Below are 16,918 nucleotides of genomic sequence, written 5' to 3'. Positions count from 1 at the left end.
GCAAGACGGGGAGAGGAAGTGCGAGAGGGGGAGAGGAAGTGAGAGAGAGGAAGTGAGAGAGGAGAAAGGGAGAGAAGGAGATCCAGAAGGAAGGAAAGAGTTAACTGGGGCATAGAGGGAGCATGGAGGTCTCACCGCTGGGACAGAGCTCATGTTCATCTGCTGCGAGTGGTTCATGGGCGAGGCGGCGCGGGCCCCCATGGGCGCCTGGGACATCTGCACGTTCTGCATTGCCATGGGGTTGAACTGATTGATTCCTATGTGGGAGAGGAGAAGCACACACAAACATACAATACATTCACACACACAGGATTAGTGTTGTCTACAATACACATGAGATGTTGTAATTAATAATCCTATGCTCTGATGAGCAGGTGAAGGAGCCACTGAGTCAGTTAGGCGCTAAATCATAACTTTTCACAAACTTGTACATTTCCTGTTAGTGTTTCCACTATAATTTGTTTTGCTACGGTGGATAAAGTCAAAGGGGCGGGGGGTGCCACCCCAGGATATTTTTTGTAGAATGACTGATGTCATTTACAGTGACATTAAAAATACATTCTACTCCAAAAGTGTTTAGACACCATGGTGAGCCCAATAGCATATTGTTAAAAACATATACATGGCACCATTCCATATTATCAGGCAGGTGTTTTATTAGCAATAAGCAGGGGTTTTTCTGGATCAAAAAGTGGCTAAATTTCCCCCCCATGGAGCCAAGAGAAAAATGTACAATTGTAAAGCAATTTTTTCAGCAAATCTACACATTTTGTCATGGAGCTGACAAAAAAAAATGTGCAGTGTGAAAGCGAATTTCTTGCAATTCTATTCATTTTGCCATGGCCAATTCTGTGTTCTTATGCAAAAATCTGGGCCCCTGGGCATATGCCCGCATGCCCACTCAGTAATTCAGCCATTCCAAACGTACTCCAAAATTCATTGTTTATTTTATTGGTTTCATTCTTTTAGCTTCTTAATGAATACAGGGGAAACACTGGCTCTAATTATATAAATAAACATTTACAGAGAAACCGTTCCTGAAAAAAACATTTACACTATTTGCGTATTGGGAGTATTTACCCTTTACTATGTTAGTGATTATAGTATATAATCAACTGGCCACCAGGGGGGTTGACAGTCACTGAGCAGTTGACTGTCTGAATGAAAGGAGGATGAGAAACAAGTGTTGAAGTGTAGGAGAAGGACTGGTACCTTGAGACACCTGCATGCGGGGCATGATCTGATTTGGCACGTTGGGCATAGGCACAGATCCATCTGAAAGAGAGGAGGATGAGGTGGTCAACATGTCCTATACCAAAGCTTCCAAATTAGCTAACTACAGCCTCAAACACCGACTTTAACCAAACATGTCATTATTCTGTTATAGCTAGTCAAATTTCCACCGTCAATGCATGACTGATAAAAGGTTTGGCCCCACACATGGTAATAGGATGATAATAAACATAAGTGATTATGTTGCTCCCTCCTTCAATAGAGGGGTCTCCAGAGGTCCAGGGTACTTACTGGCTGGCCGTGGGGACTGGCCAGGACCCATGGAGTTCGGCTGAGGGGGCATGCCAGGCTGCTGCTGGGCCCCTGGGCCCCCAACTGCCATGGGGCCAGGCTGCTGCTGGGCCCCTGGGCCCCCCACTGCCATGGGGCCAGGCTGCTTCTGGAGCCGCGAGCGCCTCTTCTCCTCCAACTCCTTCTGGATCTTATAGATCTTCTCCGCCAGGAAGTGGTAATATTCGTCCTGCAGAAATTGACAACACCAGATTAGAAATAACTTATACTGAACAAAAATATAAACACAACATGTAAAGTGTTGGTCCCATGTTTCATGAGTTGAAATAAAAGATCCCAGAAATGTTCCATTCACACAAAGCTTATTTTCCTCAAATTTTGCGAACAAATGGGTTTAGATCAATGTTGGTGACCATTGCTCCATTGCCAAGATAATCCATCCATGTGACAGGTGTGGCATATCAAGAAGCTGGTTAAACAGCATGATCATTAAACAGGTGCACCTTGTGCTGGGGACAATAAAAGGTCACTAAAATGTGCAGTTTTGTCATACAACACAATGCCACAGACGTCTCAGGTTTTGAGGGAGGGTACAATTGGCATGCTGACTGCAGGAATGTCCACCAGAGCTGTTGCCAGAGAATTGAAAATGTATTTCTCTACCATAAGCCACCTCTGTCGTTTTAGAGAATTTGACAGTACGTTCAACCGCCCTCACAACCGGAGACCACGTGTAACCACGCCAGCCCAGGACCTCCACATCCGGCTTTGTCACCTGCGAGATCGTCTGAGACCAGCCACCCGGACAGCTGATGAAACTGAGTATTTCTGTCTGTAATAAAGCCCTATTTTGGGGAAAAACTCAATCTGATTGGCTGGCCCGGGCTCGGGCTCTTGGTAATGACTGGAGCAGAATGGTATCAAATACATCAAACACATAGCTTCAATGTGTTTGACGCCATTCCATTCGCTCGGTTCCAGCCATTATGAGCCGTCCTCCCCTCAGCAGCCTCCACTGGAGTTCATTACCCTGCTGTTGGCAGACTGGTACATGTCCCCTTCCACCTTCCTAGCGTACGCCACCAGGTTCTCCATCCGCCGATCCTTCAGTGCTGCGGGGTCTGGGGTGGGGAATATGGCTTGTACTCTGGAGGAGGACAGGGAGAAGGAAGGGATGGTGGAGGGAAAGAGGGACAGCACAAAGGGAGAATTAAACAGTGAGTTGGAGTAGCGGCAACCTCAATCAGAAAACTTATTTTCCTTTCAGAACACTGATCTGAACGGACGAGGTAAGTGAACACAGTGGGCCAGCCTCAAACCAACTCCTATACCTTTAGCCCTATGGTGGCAAAACCATGAGGGTTGTCCACCTATTAAACCCCGGTAGATTCATGGTCATTGAGGAGAAAAAACGTTGAAGGAAGAGAATGCAAGCATCTTGGTGGTACTTACAGTTTGTGCACCAGGTGGGTGCGTAGGTCCTGAGTGACGTGCTCGTGCCACGTCTTCCTCACCCCCGAGGCAGAGAGAGGGTTGGCGCCCGGCAGGTTGCCCATGCCCCCCATGCCCAACCCGTCTGGCATCAACTGACTGGAGGACGGAGAGAGGAGAGGAGAGCAGGACAACTTAGGAAACATGTAATCATAAGAGTAACACCAAGGTAACTATGAGAGAATAACTTGTGTAATGCTGTGTCAGGTAACTGAGTAGAAAGAGTGGCATTGTAGTTATCAGGAATTTAACCCCAATTTCAGCCTTTGCCCAACCCTTTCATATATTCACACAACGCATTCAGGTGAGAAGTGGTGGGGAATTGCTCAGAAATATTCATTTTGGGGGTGGGTAAACATAGTTGTACCCGATCAACACTTTCTCACTGAAGTATACTTACCAGAAATCCACTGGCACGCTCTGATAACATTGTGTGCATTGCGAGCAAATATGGCTCTGCACTGTTAACTAAGTGGTAAGGTGGTGACATCTATCTGCACTGTTAACTAAGTGGTAAGGTGGTGACATCTATCTGCACTGTTAACTAAGTGGTAAGGTGGTGACATCTATCTGCACTGTTAACTAAGTGGTAAGGTGGTGACATCTATCTGCACTGTTAACTAAGTGGTAAGGTGGTGACATCTATCTGCACTGTTAACTCAGTGGTAAGGTGGGGAGTTCCTGACATCTACCTGCACTGTTAACTAAGTGGTAAGGTGGTGACATCTATCTGCACTGTTAACTAAGTGGTAAGGTGGTGACATCTATCTGCACTGTTAACTCAGTGGTAAGGTGGTGAAATCTATCTGCACTGTTAACTCAGTGGTAAGGTGGGGAGTTCCTGACATCTATCTGCACTGTTAACTCAGTAGTAAGGTGGTGATATCTATCTGCACTGTTAACTCAGTGGTAAGGTGGGGAGTTCCTGATATCTATCTGCACTGTTAACTCAGTGGTAAGGTGGGGAGTTCCTGATATCTATCGGCGCTGTTAACTCAGTGGTAAGGTGGTGAGTTCCTGATATCTATCTGCACTGTTAACTCAGTGGTAAGGTGGGGAGTTCCTGATATCTATCTGCACTGTTAACTCAGTGGTAAGGTGGTGAGTTCCTGATATCTATCTGCACTGTTAACTCAGTGGTAAGGTGGGGAGTTCCTGATATCTATCGGCGCTGTTAACTCAGTGGTAAGGTGGTGAGTTCCTGATATCTATCTGCACTGTTAACTCAGTGGTAAGGTGGGGAGTTCCTGATATCTATCTGCACTGTTAACTCAGTGGTAAGGTGGGGAGTTCCTGATATCTATCTGCACTGTTAACTCAGTGGTAAGGTGGGGAGTTCCTGATATCTATCTGCACTGTTAACTCAGTGGTAAGGTGGGGAGTTCCTGACATCTATCTGCACTGTTAACTCAGTAGTAAGGTGGTGATATCTATCTGCACTGTTAACTCAGTGGTAAGGTGGGGAGTTCCTGACATCTACCTGCACTGTTAACTCAGTGGTAAGGTGGTGAAATCTATCTGCACTGTTAACTCAGTGGTAAGGTGGGGAGTTCCTGACATCTATCTGCACTGTTAACTCAGTAGTAAGGTGGTGATATCTATCTGCACTGTTAACTCAGTGGTAAGGTGGGGAGTTCCTGATATCTATCTGCACTGTTAACTCAGTGGTAAGGTGGGGAGTTCCTGATATCTATCTGCACTGTTAACTCAGTGGTAAGGTGGTGAGTTCCTGATATCTATCTGCACTGTTAACTCAGTGGTAAGGTGGTGAGTTCCTGATATCTATCTGCACTGTTAACTCAGTGGTAAGGTGGTGAGTTCCTGATATCTATCTGCACTGTTAACTCAGTGGTAAGGTGGGGAGTTCCTGATATCTATCGGCGCTGTTAACTCAGTGGTAAGGTGGTGAGTTCCTGATATCTATCTGCACTGTTAACTCAGTGGTAAGGTGGTGAGTTCCTGATATCTATCTGCACTGTTAACTCAGTGGTAAGGTGGTGAGTTCCTGATATCTATCTGCACTGTTAACTCAGTGGTAAGGTGGGGAGTTCCTGATATCTATCGGCGCTGTTAACTCAGTGGTAAGGTGGTGAGTTCCTGATATCTATCTGCACTGTTAACTCAGTGGTAAGGTGGGGAGTTCCTGATATCTATCTGCACTGTTAACTCAGTGGTAAGGTGGGGAGTTCCTGACATCTATCTGCACTGTTAACTCAGTAGTAAGGTGGTGATATCTATCTGCACTGTTAACTCAGTGGTAAGGTGGGGAGTTCCTGATATCTATCTGCACTGTTAACTCAGTGGTAAGGTGGGGAGTTCCTGACATCTACCTGCACTGTTAACTCAGTGGTAAGGTGGTGAAATCTATCTGCACTGTTAACTCAGTGGTAAGGTGGGGAGTTCCTGACATCTATCTGCACTGTTAACTCAGTAGTAAGGTGGTGATATCTATCTGCACTGTTAACTCAGTGGTAAGGTGGGGAGTTCCTGATATCTATCTGCACTGTTAACTCAGTGGTAAGGTGGGGAGTTCCTGATATCTATCTGCACTGTTAACTCAGTGGTAAGGTGGTGAGTTCCTGATATCTATCTGCACTGTTAACTCAGTGGTAAGGTGGTGAGTTCCTGATATCTATCTGCACTGTTAACTCAGTGGTAAGGTGGTGAGTTCCTGATATCTATCTGCACTGTTAACTCAGTGGTAAGGTGGGGAGTTCCTGATATCTATCGGCGCTGTTAACTCAGTGGTAAGGTGGTGAGTTCCTGATATCTATCTGCACTGTTAACTCAGTGGTAAGGTGGTGAGTTCCTGATATCTATCTGCACTGTTAACTCAGTGGTAAGGTGGTGAGTTCCTGATATCTATCTGCACTGTTAACTCAGTGGTAAGGTGGGGAGTTCCTGATATCTATCGGCGCTGTTAACTCAGTGGTAAGGTGGTGAGTTCCTGATATCTATCTGCACTGTTAACTCAGTGGTAAGGTGGGGAGTTCCTGATATCTATCTGCACTGTTAACTCAGTGGTAAGGTGGGGAGTTCCTGATATCTATCTGCACTGTTAACTCAGTGGTAAGGTGGGGAGTTCCTGATATCTATCTGCACTGTTAACTCAGTGGTAAGGTGGGGAGTTCCTGACATCTATCTGCACTGTTAACTCAGTAGTAAGGTGGTGATATCTATCTGCACTGTTAACTCAGTGGTAAGGTGGGGAGTTCCTGATATCTATCTGCACTGTTAACTCAGTGGTAAGGTGGGGAGTTCCTGATATCTATCGGCGCTGTTAACTCAGTGGTAAGGTGGTGAGTTCCTGATATCTATCTGCACTGTTAACTCAGTGGTAAGGTGGGGAGTTCCTGATATCTATCTGCACTGTTAACTCAGTGGTAAGGTGGTGACATCTACCTGCTCTGTTAACTCAGTGGTAAGGTGGTGAGTTCCTGATATCTATCTGCACTGTTAACTCAGTGGTAAGGTGGGGAGTTCCTGATATCTATCTGCACTGTTAACTCAGTGGTAAGGTGGTGACATCTACCTGCTCTGTTAACTCAGTGGTAAGGTGGGGAGTTCCTGATATCTATCTGCACTGTTAACTCAGTGGTAAGGTGGGGAGTTCCTGATATCTATCTGCACTGTTAACTCAGTAGTAAGGTGGTGAGTTCCTGATATCTATCTGCACTGTTAACTCAGTGGTAAGGTGGGGAGTTCCTGATATCTATCTGCACTGTTAACTCAGTGGTAAGGTGGGGAGTTCCTGATATCTATCTGCACTGTTAACTCAGTGGTAAGGTGGGGAGTTCCTGATATCTATCTGCACTGTTAACTCAGTGGTAAGGTGGGGAGTTCCTGATATCTATCTGCACTGTTAACTCAGTGGTAAGGTGGGGAGTTCCTGATATCTATCTGCACTGTTAACTCAGTGGTAAGGTGGGGAGTTCCTGACATCTATCTGCACTGTTAACTCAGTGGTAAGGTGGTGAGTTCCTGATATCTATCTGCACTGTTAACTCAGTGGTAAGGTGGTGACATCTACCTGCTCTGTTAACTCAGTGGTAAGGTGGGGAGTTCCTGATATCTATCTGCACTGTTAACTCAGTGGTAAGGTGGGGAGTTCCTGACATCTATCTGCACTGTTAACTCAGTAGTAAGGTGGTGATATCTATCTGCACTGTTAACTCAGTGGTAAGGTGGGGAGTTCCTGATATCTATCTGCACTTTTAACTCAGTGGTAAGGTGGGGAGTTCCTGATATCTATCGGCGCTGTTAACTCAGTGGTAAGGTGGTGAGTTCCTGATATCTATCTGCACTGTTAACTCAGTGGTAAGGTGGGGAGTTCCTGATATCTATCTGCACTGTTAACTCAGTGGTAAGGTGGTGACATCTACCTGCTCTGTTAACTCAGTGGTAAGGTGGTGAGTTCCTGATATCTATCTGCACTGTTAACTCAGTGGTAAGGTGGGGAGTTCCTGATATCTATCTGCACTGTTAACTCAGTGGTAAGGTGGTGACATCTACCTGCTCTGTTAACTCAGTGGTAAGGTGGGGAGTTCCTGATATCTATCTGCACTGTTAACTCAGTGGTAAGGTGGGGAGTTCCTGATATCTATCTGCACTGTTAACTCAGTAGTAAGGTGGTGAGTTCCTGATATCTATCTGCACTGTTAACTCAGTGGTAAGGTGGGGAGTTCCTGATATCTATCTGCACTGTTAACTCAGTGGTAAGGTGGGGAGTTCCTGATATCTATCTGCACTGTTAACTCAGTGGTAAGGTGGGGAGTTCCTGATATCTATCTGCACTGTTAACTCAGTGGTAAGGTGGTGACATCTACCTGCTCTGTTAACTCAGTGGTAAGGTGGGGAGTTCCTGATATCTATCTGCACTGTTAACTCAGTGGTAAGGTGGGGAGTTCCTGATATCTATCTGCACTGTTAACTCAGTGGTAAGGTGGTGAGTTCCTGATATCTATCTGCACTGTTAACTCAGTGGTAAGGTGGGGAGTTCCTATCTGACTGTTAACTCAGTGGTATCTGCACTGTTAACTCAGTGGTAAGGTGGGGAGTTCCTGACATCTATCTGCACTGTTAACTCAGTGGTAAGGTGGGGAGTTCCTGATATCTATCGGCACTGTTAACTCAGTGGTAAGGTGGTGAGTTCCTGATATCTATCTGCACTGTTAACTCAGTGGTAAGGTGGGGAGTTCCTGATATCTATCTGCACTGTTAACTCAGTGGTAAGGTGGGGAGTTCCTGACATCTATCTGCACTGTTAACTCAGTGGTAAGGTGGGGAGTTCCTGATATCTATCGGCGCGTGTGGAGTAAGTTCCAACTTCCCATGGGGCGTAAACAAATATTTGAAATGTGGATATTTTTTTGTTGCAGTATTGTGTTGGGAAAAGTGCAATCATCACATTGAAAATTAAGATATGGGGCTCAATTCAATCAGCACTGCAGTAACTATTTGACCAATGATCAAATTAACTCTCAGGTTGGTCTTGGGTAGTGTATAAAAACCTACAACTACTACCAGGCCAACCAGTCTCACAGGTAGGCTATCACTTCTCAGAACTAGAAGTGTGTGGGCACGGGATGAACAGTGTAAATAAAGGATTTATAAATATATCTGCCACATGTAGGATTACAACTCAACCATTGAAATATGAGCTAACCGTTTTAGCACACTGTGCCACCAGTCATAGCAAAACAAGTTGACATGACCATTGTCATCCATTTCTTGTTACGATACATGTAGCTATGAATATAAAAGTATAATCCTCATGAACCTCATGGATATTTTTTATTGGTTCATCATGTAGATGTGTATGAAACAGTAAGCAACAACGGTTCATTTGGTCATATGTGGAAATGTGCCTTACTGCCTTTTGCATAGTGGTCTAGTCAAGGAAGAGTTACGCAAAATATATTGATTGGCACACTCCCCTCACCAAGACCATCGGCAAATAAAGCACGCGGTCACCTACTTTTATAGTAAGCCTCGAGGTGGTACCGCCCAGCACCTCTACAAGGGAGTGGATTTCATACCCAACTCTTCCCTTTGAGATGACGTAGAGGCACCTTCAAGGTGCCTCTCCATCACAATTTCAAATGGTAGAGTAGAACCGCTAAGGGTAAAAAGAGCCAGATCAAAACTTTCAAACTTTTAAAATAAAGACCAGAATTTACATGTTTCACTAGAACTAAGCCAAAAACAGTTGTTTTTATGCAGATTTTTTTCTTCATCATGAAAGCTACTATTTAAATAGAATATACAGTGAGCTCCAAAAGTATTGGGATGGTGACACATTGTTGTTTAGGCTCTGTACTCTGGCACACTTGATTTGAAATTATACAATAACTGAAGTTAGAGTGCAGACTGTCAGCTTTAATTTGAGGGAATTTTCATCCATATTGCTGTTCATCAAAGTATTCAGACCTTCACGTTTTGTGGCTGGGCCACTCATGGACATTCAGAGACTTGTCCTGAAGCCACTTCTGCATTGTCTTGTCTGTGTGCTTAGGGTCGTTGTCCTGTTGGAAGGCGAATTGTCGCCCCAGTCTGAGGTCCTGAGCAATCTGAAGCAGATTTTCATCAAGAATCTCTTTGCGCTGTTCATATTTCCCTCCATTCTGACTAGTCTCCCAGTCCCTAACGCAGGAAAAACATCCCCACAGCATGATGCTGCCACCACCATGCTTCATTGTAGGGATGGTAGTGTCCTTGTTAGCTAGCAAATAGATCCACGTTGGCTCAAGTTGAAATATAAATATTAGCTGGATTCTCACTAACACGTGGGCTTGTGTGAGAGTCTGCTGATGAGACCTGTGTTAATGTTCTATAGCCTGCTACAAGAAGTGAGTCATTAGTGAATGTGCATTATACATGGTTCTTGTTCAATTTGTAACAAAAAAAAAGGCATTTTCAGACTTGAAATCCAGATCAGTGATTGCCTGCCCACCCAAAAAAAAAGCAGGTTCAACTAGTTTTATCAAATAATGAACTTATTAGTGTGTCTTATGGTTGTGGAGGCTTATATTTAGCATAGGTATAAAACTTCACAATACCTGAATTCATTACATTATTGCAGACTGTTTGAAATGCATAGATATTGTGAATCACCCATACGCTTGGAAAAAAAATATGATTTTTAGGCCATCAAGCTCTAGCCCGTCTCCGCCGATTGCCCACTTTGGTCAGGCGGCCAGCTTTAGGAAGAGTCTTGGTGGTACCAAACCTCTTCCATTTAATAATGATGGAGGCCACTGTGTTCTTGGGGACCTTCAATGATGTGCAATTTTTTGGTACCCTTCCCCCAGGTGTGTGCCTCAACACAATCCTGTCTAGGAGCTCTACGGACAACTCCTTCAACCTCATGGCTTGTCTTTTGCTGACATGCACTGTCAACTGTGGGACCTTATCTAGACAGGTGTGCGCCTTTCCAAATAAACTCGAATCAAGTTGTAGAAACAACGATGATCAAAGGAAACAGGATGCATGCACCTGAGCTCAATTTCGAGTCTCATAGCAAAAAGTACAAATTTAATAAAATGTTTTTCACTTTGTCATTATGGGATATTGTGTGTAGATTGATGAGGAAATGTTTTTAATTAATACATTTTAGAATAAGGTTGGAACATAAAATGTGGAAAATGTGAAGGGGTCTGAATAAAATGAATGGTAAATAATGTAGTGTCATTTTGGAGTCACTTGTGTTTAGAAGCATATTATATTCTTATTTACATCTACATTCATGTGGATTATAGCATGATAACGGATAGTCCTGAATGACCTGTAAATAATGATGAGTGAGAAAGTTAAATGCACAAATATCAGACCCCCACTAAAATGCTAACCTCCCCTGTTAATGTAATGGTGAGAGGTTAGCATGTCTTGGGGGTATGATGTAAAATGCTAACCTCCCCTGTTAATGTAATGGTGAGAGGTTAGCATGTCTTGGGGTATGATATAAAATGCTAACCTCCCCTGTTAATGTAATGGTGAGAGGTTGGCATGTCTTGGGGGTATGATGTAAAATGCTAACCTCCCCTGTTATTGTATGGTGAGAGGTTGGCATGTCTTGGGGGTATGATGTAAAATGCTAACCTCCCCTGTTATTGTATGGTGAGAGGTTGGCATGTCTTGGGGGTATGATGTAAAATGCTAACCTCCCCTGTTATTGTATGGTGAGAGGTTGGCATGTCTTGGGGGTATGATATAAAATGCTAACCTCCCCTGTTATTGTATGGTGAGAGGTTGGCATGTCAAGAAGGCATGATATTTGTGCGACTAACTTTCTCAAATCATTATTCACGATTCATTCAGGACTATCCGTAATCATATTAGCATCCACATTAATGTATAAGTCTCTAGAAACATATTCTATTCTCATTTACAAAAGTGACTCCAAAGTGACAATACATTACTTACCATTAATTTATATTTGGCATCCGCCAAATTTGTTGTCACAAGCTTAATGCAATCATTTCAAGCTAGGAATATGGAACCAAATAACATACTTTTGACTACCTTAATACACATAAGTGAATTAATCTTACTGTTTTTGTTCCCCTAAAACAGGGAGGACAATGTACAATAAGTGCTGTAATTTTTAAACGGTTCACCTGATATGGATGAAAATACCCGCAAATTAAAGCTGACAGTCCGCACTTTAACCTCATAGTCATTTGATAATTTCAATTCCAAAGTGCTGGAGTACAGGGACAAAACAAAAGAATTGTCACTTTCCCAATACTTTTGGAGCTCATTGTAAAAATGGTGAGTGCTGCTGTACACTGTAGTGGGCCCAGCTCTGTACCACCCAGTTGGAGTGATCTAGGGCACAGAATTAAGAGAGACAATCTAAATGGGTGAGCGGACTCACTTGTTGAGCGACGAGGGGAGCGATGAGTCCGAGAGCATGCCGGTCTCTGAGGGCACGCCCACCCCTCCTCCGGCCATGTTCATGTTAGTGCCTGGGAGAGAACACAGCCAACCAGAGGCAGCATTAGCACCAAAACAGTGACCAATACCCTCACTATACCACTTCGACTCATCACACGAGAGACCCTTATACAGAGAACTTTACCAAATGTGTATGTGACACTATATGTGTCTGGGATTTCATCCTCTGGGATTTCAAATTGTGCATATTTGCAAACGCAAAATTCAATTCAGTTGAATCAATCGAATGCATCTATCAACCCATTTTTACATTTACAATTGAGTCATTCAGCAGATGCTCTTATCCTACTGTCCTCAAGTGCTTTACAGTAACCTAGCCTAAAACTCCAATGAGACCAAGCAACATTCTTACCTAGTGCATTGATGGAGCGTAGCTGCTGCCCTCCCTGGGCTGTGTTCTGTCCTCCAGGTCCTCCCTGAGCAGGGGACTGGTTACCATAGGGCAGGCCCAGGGCAGCGTAGGCCCGCTGCATGGAACTGGGGTCGATGTGCCCGCTGCTGACCCCGCCACTGTTCATGGAGGAACCCGGGGAGCTGCCGGGAGGGCCTGTGCCCACCGTGGCATTGATGGCACTCTGCAGGCTGGCGCCGGGCGAACCCAGCATGGCTGGAGAGGGAGCGGAGACATGTATGAAACATTTCAAAGAGAAACCTTATTGCTTTGGCAATACAATAACTTTTGTATCAAATTGAAGAGGGTGGTGGGTGGAGAGGGAGATGAGTAAATATGAACACTTGCGATGAATCCCAACTGCACATAACTCACCAATCTCCCCCAGTTTTCAAACAGAACTACAGTTAGGACTTGGCTTGGGCCTATGTTAATAAATCATTAGTATACCCTTCCAGAAAAGGAAGTTACATTTGATGTTACATTTGATGAAAAGCAATCTACTGATTGGCAAAGATTAAATCAATTATTTTTCTCATAGAAGTCATAAAAAACTCAAGTTGTTAAACAAAACAAAATTGTAAAGCCTACATTTGTTATGATCTAAAATAATATTTATCCGCTTCCACCCAAAGATCCTACTACTGCTGCTCTATGCCTTCTGTATGTTGATCTGTGACCGGCAGAGAGAATATGCAGGTTGCCTCTGTGGGGGGATTTAAATCAGTCACCGGTTTTCTGGCCAATCAGAGAGATTTCTCCCCCTGAGCTCCTCCCCCACAGATAGAAACTCCGGAGCCCCCCCCCCAGGGTGTCAGATTACAGGCCCAGCATTCTACAGGAATCCTTCACAGCCAGCGAGCAAGCACAGAGCGAGCCAGCAGCGCAAGCACAGAGCACAGCTAGGGATGCGGCTGCAGGTGGCGCCACTGAAAACTTTACTCGCTCACTCACTCACTCTAGGGTTCTATGCTCTCAGCTCAGCATGCTTCTCTGTTGACAATTCAGTTACATTGTAAAAAAAATAATTAAAAATGAACTTACATACAAGCCCTTAATCAACAATGTAAGCTTTTCACTGTAAGGTCTACACTTGTTGTATTCGGCGCATGTGACTAATTCAATTCGATTTACATCGCAAATCATTTATAGCTCAAGTGTGTTATAGTGTGCAATGCATCTGTTGTAAATGAAATGTGTCCGTTTTTGTATCTGTGCCTACAATATGTAAATACATTTAAATGAAATGTAATGTGGCAGATGTAACACTGAGACAGATTTCTGTATGAAAACTGGCTGAGGGGCGACAACAACCGGTTTATCTACGGTGCGTTCGGAAAGTATTCGGACCCTTGGACTTTTTTCACATTTTGTTACTTTACAGCATTAACTCAATCTACACACAATACCCGCATCCTTCAGATGTTTCTACAACTTGATTGGCGTCCACCTTTAGTCAATTCAATTGATTGGACAAGATTTGGAAAGGCACACACCTGTCTATATAAAGTCCCACAGTTGACAGTGCATGTCAGAGCAAGAACTGTCCGTAGAGCTCTGACAAGATTGTGTCGAGACACAGATCTGGGGAAGGTTACCAAAAACATTCTGCAGCATTGATGGTCCCCAAGAACACAGGGGCTTCCATCATGCTTAAATGGAAGAAGTTTGGAACCACCAAGACTGTTCCTAGAGCTGGACACCCGGTCAAACTGAGCAATCAGGGAAGAAGGGTCTTGTTCAGGGAGGTGACCAAGAACCCTATGGTCTCTCTGACAGAGCTCCAGAGTTCTTCTGTGGAGATGGGAGAACCTTCCAGAAGGACAACCATCTCTGCAGCACTCCACCAATAAGGCCTTTATAGTCGATTGGCCAAACGGAAGCCACTCCTCAGTAAAAGGCACATAACAGCCCACTTGGAGTTTGCCAAAAGGCACCTAAAGGACTCTCAGACCATGAGAAACAAGATTCTCTGGTCTGATGAAAGCAAGATTGAACACTTTGGCCTGAATGCCAAGCGTCACGTCTGGAGGAAACCTGGCACCATCCCTACGGTGAAGCATGGTGGTGGCAGCATCATGCTGTCGGAGTGCTTTTCAGCGGTAGGGACTGGGAGACTTGTTAGGATGGAGGGAAAGATGAACAGGCAAAGTACAGAGAGATCCTTGATGAAAACCTGCCCCAGAGAGCTCAGGACCTCAAACTGGGTGACGGTTCCCCTTCCAACAGGACAATGACCTTATGCACACAGCCAAGACAACGCAGGAGCGGCTTCATGACAATTCTCTGAATGTCCTTGAGTGGCCCAGCCAGCGTCCGGACTTGAATCCGATCAAATATCTCTGGAGAGACATGTAAATAGCTGTGCAGCGACACTCCCCATACAACAAGACAGCACTTGAGAGGATCTGCAGAGAAGAATGGGAGAAACATCCCAAATACATGTGTGCGAAGCTTGTAGCGTCATACTCAAGAAGACGAGGCTGTAATCGCTGCCAAAGGTATTTCAACAAAGTACTGAATAAAAGGGTCTGAATACTTATGAAAATGCTATATTTCCATTATGTTTTTAAATACATTTGCAAAAATTACAGGATATTGAGTGTAGATTGATGAGGAACCAAAACAATTGAATCAATTTTAGGATATGGCTCTAACGTAACAAAATGTGGGAAAAGGGTTCTGAATACCTTCCGAATGCACTGTATGCTAATGCCAAAACACCTGTATGGGATGATATTACACAAAACCCAATGTTACACACACACACACGGGTCCTAAAGGGTCCTAGGGTAAAACAACAGGTACTCACGCTGCTGGTTCCTTTTGTCACTGGCGTTCTTCAGCGGCAGGCAGACGGGACAGTCATGCCGCGTGCAGTTCTTCCAGTGAGAAATTATCTGTCTGGACGACGCACAGTGAGCCACTGAGGGGATAGAAGGATAAGAGAGGAAGAGAGAGAGGGAGGGGGGGGGGGGGAGGGAGAGAATGATGAATGAGAGAAAGGAAAGAGATTGAATGAAAGACAGAAAAAGAGCAAGAAAGATGAGGGATGACAGAAGAGGAAGAGAGAAGGCAACGAGTCATTGAAAAACACATACAGTAGCTATGACAAGATGACCACTCCCTGTCCAAGACACCATATAAGCTGGGCAAATAAACACCTGGGCACATAAAACATGCTTTTGTCCAGTAAATCACAGAGCCAAAGAAAAAACAACAGAAATCAAAAGTTAGTAACTATTCCAAGCCTAATGTGACTGTTGCCTAATGGGCCCTGTGGACTAACAGAAATCAAAAGTTAGTAACTATTCCAAGCCTAATGTGACTGTTGCCTAATGGGCCCTGTGGACTAACAGAAATCAAAAGTTAGTAACTATTCCAAGCCTAATGTGACCGTTGCCTAATGGGCCCTGTGGACTAACAGAAATCAAAAGTTAGTAACTATTCCAAGCCTAATGTAACTGTTGCCTAATGGGCCCTGTGGACTAACAGAAATCAAAAGTTAGTAACTATTCCAAGCCTAATGTGACTGTTGCCTAATGGGCCCTGTGGACTAACAGAAATCAAAAGTTAGTAACTATTCCAAGCCTAATGTGACCGTTGCCTAATGGGCCCTGTGGACTAACAGAAATCAAAAGTTAGTAACTATTCCAAGCCTAATGTGACTGTTGCCTAATGGGCCCTGTGGACTAACAGAAATCAAAAGTTAGTAACTATTCCAAGCCTAATGTGACTGTTGCCTAATGGGCCCTGTGGACTAACAGAAATCAAAAGTTAGTAACTATTCCAAGCCTAATGTGACTGTTGCCTAATGGGCCCTGTGGACTAACAGAAATCAAAAGTTAGTAACTATTCCAAGCCTAATGTGACCGTTGCCTAATGGGCCCTGTGGACTAACAGAAATCAAAAGTTAGTAACTATTCCAAGCCAAATGTGACTGTTGCCTAATGGGCCCTGTGGACTAACAGAAATCAAAAGTTAGTAACTATTCCAAGCCTAATGTGACTGTTGCCTAATGGGCCCTGTGGACTAACAGAAATCAAAAGTTAGTAACTATTCCAAGCCTAATGTGACTGTTGCCTAATGGGCCCTGTGGATTAACAGAAATCAAAAGTTAGTAACTATTCCAAGCCTAATGTGACTGTTGCCTAATGGGCCCTGTGGACTAACATAAATCAAAAGTTAGTAACTATTCCAAGCCTAATGTGACTGTTGCCTAATGGGCCCTGTGGACTAACAGAAATCAAAAGTTAGTAACTATTCCAAGCCTAATGTGACTGTTGCCTAATGGGCCCTGTGGACTAACAGAAATCAAAAGTTAGTAACTATTCCAAGCCTAATGTGACTGTTGCCTAATGGGCCCTGTGGACTAACAGAAAGGTACCATTGTGTTCACACAGTCAGATAATTGCTGTAATAGATTTGATTTAGACCCAGGGAATGGAAGCAAATGGTTGTGGAGGAAGACTCCAATAACAGCATGATTAGGGGCTTTAGAGACACACGGTGGTGAACATGCTACTGATACCAATGCATTAACTTAAGTGGAAGTTT

At 44.1% G+C, this 16,918-nt stretch overlaps 1 protein-coding gene across 1 annotated transcript in view; it reads right to left on the bottom strand.

Moving 5' to 3' along the window:
- The window catches only part of LOC139402041 (CREB-binding protein-like), a gene marked incomplete at its 5' end in the record, with an annotated part of 62,328 nt that overhangs the window by 28,907 nt on the left and 16,503 nt on the right, over positions 1-16,918 (bottom strand). Inside the window, 8 exons of the mRNA XM_071146093.1 lie at positions 136-257; positions 1,213-1,275; positions 1,525-1,753; positions 2,554-2,671; positions 2,977-3,114; positions 11,891-11,981; positions 12,323-12,577; positions 15,174-15,287. Coding sequence (XP_071002194.1) covers positions 136-257; positions 1,213-1,275; positions 1,525-1,753; positions 2,554-2,671; positions 2,977-3,114; positions 11,891-11,981; positions 12,323-12,577; positions 15,174-15,287 — 1,130 coding nt within the window. The remainder of the gene's footprint in view (positions 1-135; positions 258-1,212; positions 1,276-1,524; positions 1,754-2,553; positions 2,672-2,976; positions 3,115-11,890; positions 11,982-12,322; positions 12,578-15,173; positions 15,288-16,918) is intronic.

The sequence above is a fragment of the Oncorhynchus clarkii genome, unplaced genomic scaffold (assembly GCF_045791955.1).
Source record: "Oncorhynchus clarkii lewisi isolate Uvic-CL-2024 unplaced genomic scaffold, UVic_Ocla_1.0 unplaced_contig_558_pilon_pilon, whole genome shotgun sequence".
NCBI classification, from domain to species: Eukaryota; Metazoa; Chordata; class Actinopteri; order Salmoniformes; family Salmonidae; genus Oncorhynchus; species Oncorhynchus clarkii.
Note: the sequence above shows the minus strand (reverse complement) of the source record. Positions and strands in the feature narration are given on the sequence as shown.